The sequence below is a fragment of the Andrographis paniculata genome, unplaced genomic scaffold, assembly GCF_009805555.1.
Source record: "Andrographis paniculata isolate CXL003 unplaced genomic scaffold, ASM980555v1 Contig95END, whole genome shotgun sequence".
In the NCBI taxonomy this organism is placed as follows: Eukaryota; Viridiplantae; Streptophyta; class Magnoliopsida; order Lamiales; family Acanthaceae; genus Andrographis; species Andrographis paniculata.
Genome location: NW_026137634.1, coordinates 1,108,160 through 1,110,555, shown reverse-complemented (window position 1 = coordinate 1,110,555; position 2,396 = coordinate 1,108,160). Strand labels below are relative to the sequence as shown.

The window sequence follows — 2,396 nt, the reverse complement described above, 5'->3', positions numbered from 1 at the left end:
ACATTAAAACTAAATAAATCAAAGCCACATACACATCAAAATAATAATTTTTGTAAAAAATACTGACACTGGAAAAACGCAATAAACAATTACTGCAGATCGCATCGACACTGAAATGACAATATTACCCCTCCCAGAAAACCGCCGTATATGCCACCGCATAGAAGGGCATTTTCGTCATTCCTTCACCGCCAGGCTCCTCCACGACCAAAGGTTTTTGTACACAACAACACGTATTACGTGTATATATATATACATAAATACATACACATATATATATACACATTTTCCGTTTGGATCCAAACAACGCACATAGTCACACACTCAGATTTGAAACGCCCACCGCACTTCACCTTCTTCTATCCACCGGATATGGGCGCCACGGAGAACGGCACGGCCGCGCAGCAGCCTCTAAAGTTCCTGATCTACGGCCGCACCGGCTGGATTGGCGGTCTCCTCGGGAAGCTCTGCGAATCGCAGAGCATCGAGTATGTCTACGGGTCGGGTCGCCTTGAGAATCGGGTCTCGCTCGAGACCGACATCGCCGCCGTCCAGCCGACGCACGTTTTCAATGCCGCCGGAATCACCGGCCGGCCGAACGTCGACTGGTGCGAGTCGCACAAGGTCGAGACCATCCGTGCGAACGTCGTCGGCACGCTCACGCTCGCCGACGTTTGCCGGGAGAAGGGTTTGGTGTTGATTAACTACGCCACTGGTTGCATCTTCGAGTACGATTCGGGTCACCCGCTCGGGTCGGGTATCGGATTTAAGGAGGAAGATAAGCCTAACTTCATCGGATCCTTCTACTCCAAGACCAAAGCAATGGTGCGCCTCTTTCCTCTTCTTTTTCTTCGATTTTCAATTGCAGCTTCCATTACTTGAATCCTTACTGTCGGTTGCTGATTCTGATCTGATTTCGTAATTAATGCTTCCTGAATTCGATCTCGTATCTCAATTTGTGATTAAGCTGTGAATCAGTGGGAGTGTGTCGGTTGGAACTCCTGATTTGCCGCCATTGATGCTTGCAGTTGCAGATCATTAATCCTGCAATGTAATTGCAATTGTTAGCTTGATCGAGGTCGATTTTGTGCGTGATAATTGTTGGAAATATTAGATCCCTGTCTTCGAAGTAATTGTTGTTCTGAAATTGTGCCTGAGATGATTGAATTACCATAAATCTAGCTGAATGTTCTTAGTAATTCCATCTGTTCATATTGTCTTGTTATTGATTCAATAGTTTGGGGTTGAATTCGTTTCTCAATTGCTGCATTGTATCTATTGTTAATTTTGGTGCTCATTTTACAGTCTTAGCTCACTCAAGAACCTAAATTCATCGCCGTTGATGATCGAATCCATTCTGCTTGACATTGAGATTTTGTTTTTTGCTCATCACAGGTCGAGGATTTGCTAAGCAACTACGAGAACGTCTGCACGCTGCGAGTCCGAATGCCGATCTCATCCGATCTTTCCAACCCTCGCAATTTCATCACAAAGATCTCAAGGTACGAGAAAGTGGTGAACATCCCGAACTCGATGACGATCTTGGACGAGCTCCTCCCAATTTCGATCGAGATGGCGAAGCGGAACCTTACCGGGGTATGGAATTTCACAAACCCGGGAGTGGTGAGCCACAACGAGATTTTGGAGATGTACCGGGAGTACATAAACCCCGAATTCACGTGGAAAAACTTCACCTTGGAAGAGCAGGCTAAGGTGATCGTCGCCCCGAGGAGCAACAACGAGCTCGACACCACCAAATTGAAGACCGAATTCCCGGAACTTTTGTCGATCAAGGAGTCGCTCGTGAAGTACGTTTTTGAGCCGAACCGGAAGACGGCGGCGGCGGCTTGAAACAAACCAAAACGTTTGGTTGTGAGGTGAGTTCTTTGATTTGGGTTTGTGTGTGTTTTTTGCTGTGGATCGAAATGGGATGAATAGATTTATTGTTGTTATTACATGGGATGGGATGGGATGATAAGAAGATAAAATTATTATTATTATTATTATTATTGTTAGTAATGATGGTTGATTTAATTTTCTTTGTGTGTACGAGAAATGTTTTAATTATTATCTACTATATGGTTATGTTGGTATTGTATTAATTTTGGTGCAATACTCATTCAATAAACGATGTAGAAATTTGTTGGGATTAGTTTGTAGTTACCTTACCTGCTTTTGTTGTTTCTCTACTGTCTTTATTTTTTTTATTTTTTATTTTTTACCTAAGAATTTTGTTTTGTTTGGCACTATTTGTTATTTGAGTTTTTATTTTATTCTATTTTTATGATGCCAACTATTTAAAGGATGATACATTGATAAGTTCTGTATGATAAGACAAGATTAAGAAGGCGGTTTGAACGCATGAATGATATATATCATTCCATTTATTTTTATGT

General features: G+C 42.4%; 1 protein-coding gene across 1 annotated transcript; it reads left to right on the top strand.

Annotated features, from left to right (window-relative positions):
* Window positions 1–281: 281 nt before the first annotated feature.
* On the top strand, window positions 282–2,183 carry LOC127243608 (bifunctional dTDP-4-dehydrorhamnose 3,5-epimerase/dTDP-4-dehydrorhamnose reductase). Its single transcript, XM_051263702.1, has 2 exons — window positions 282–825; window positions 1,396–2,183. The coding sequence occupies exons 1-2, from the start codon at window positions 373–375 to the stop codon at window positions 1,849–1,851; spliced, it is 909 nt and encodes a 302-aa protein (XP_051119659.1). The 5' UTR covers window positions 282–372; the 3' UTR covers window positions 1,852–2,183.
* The last annotated feature ends 213 nt before the right edge of the window (window positions 2,184–2,396 follow it).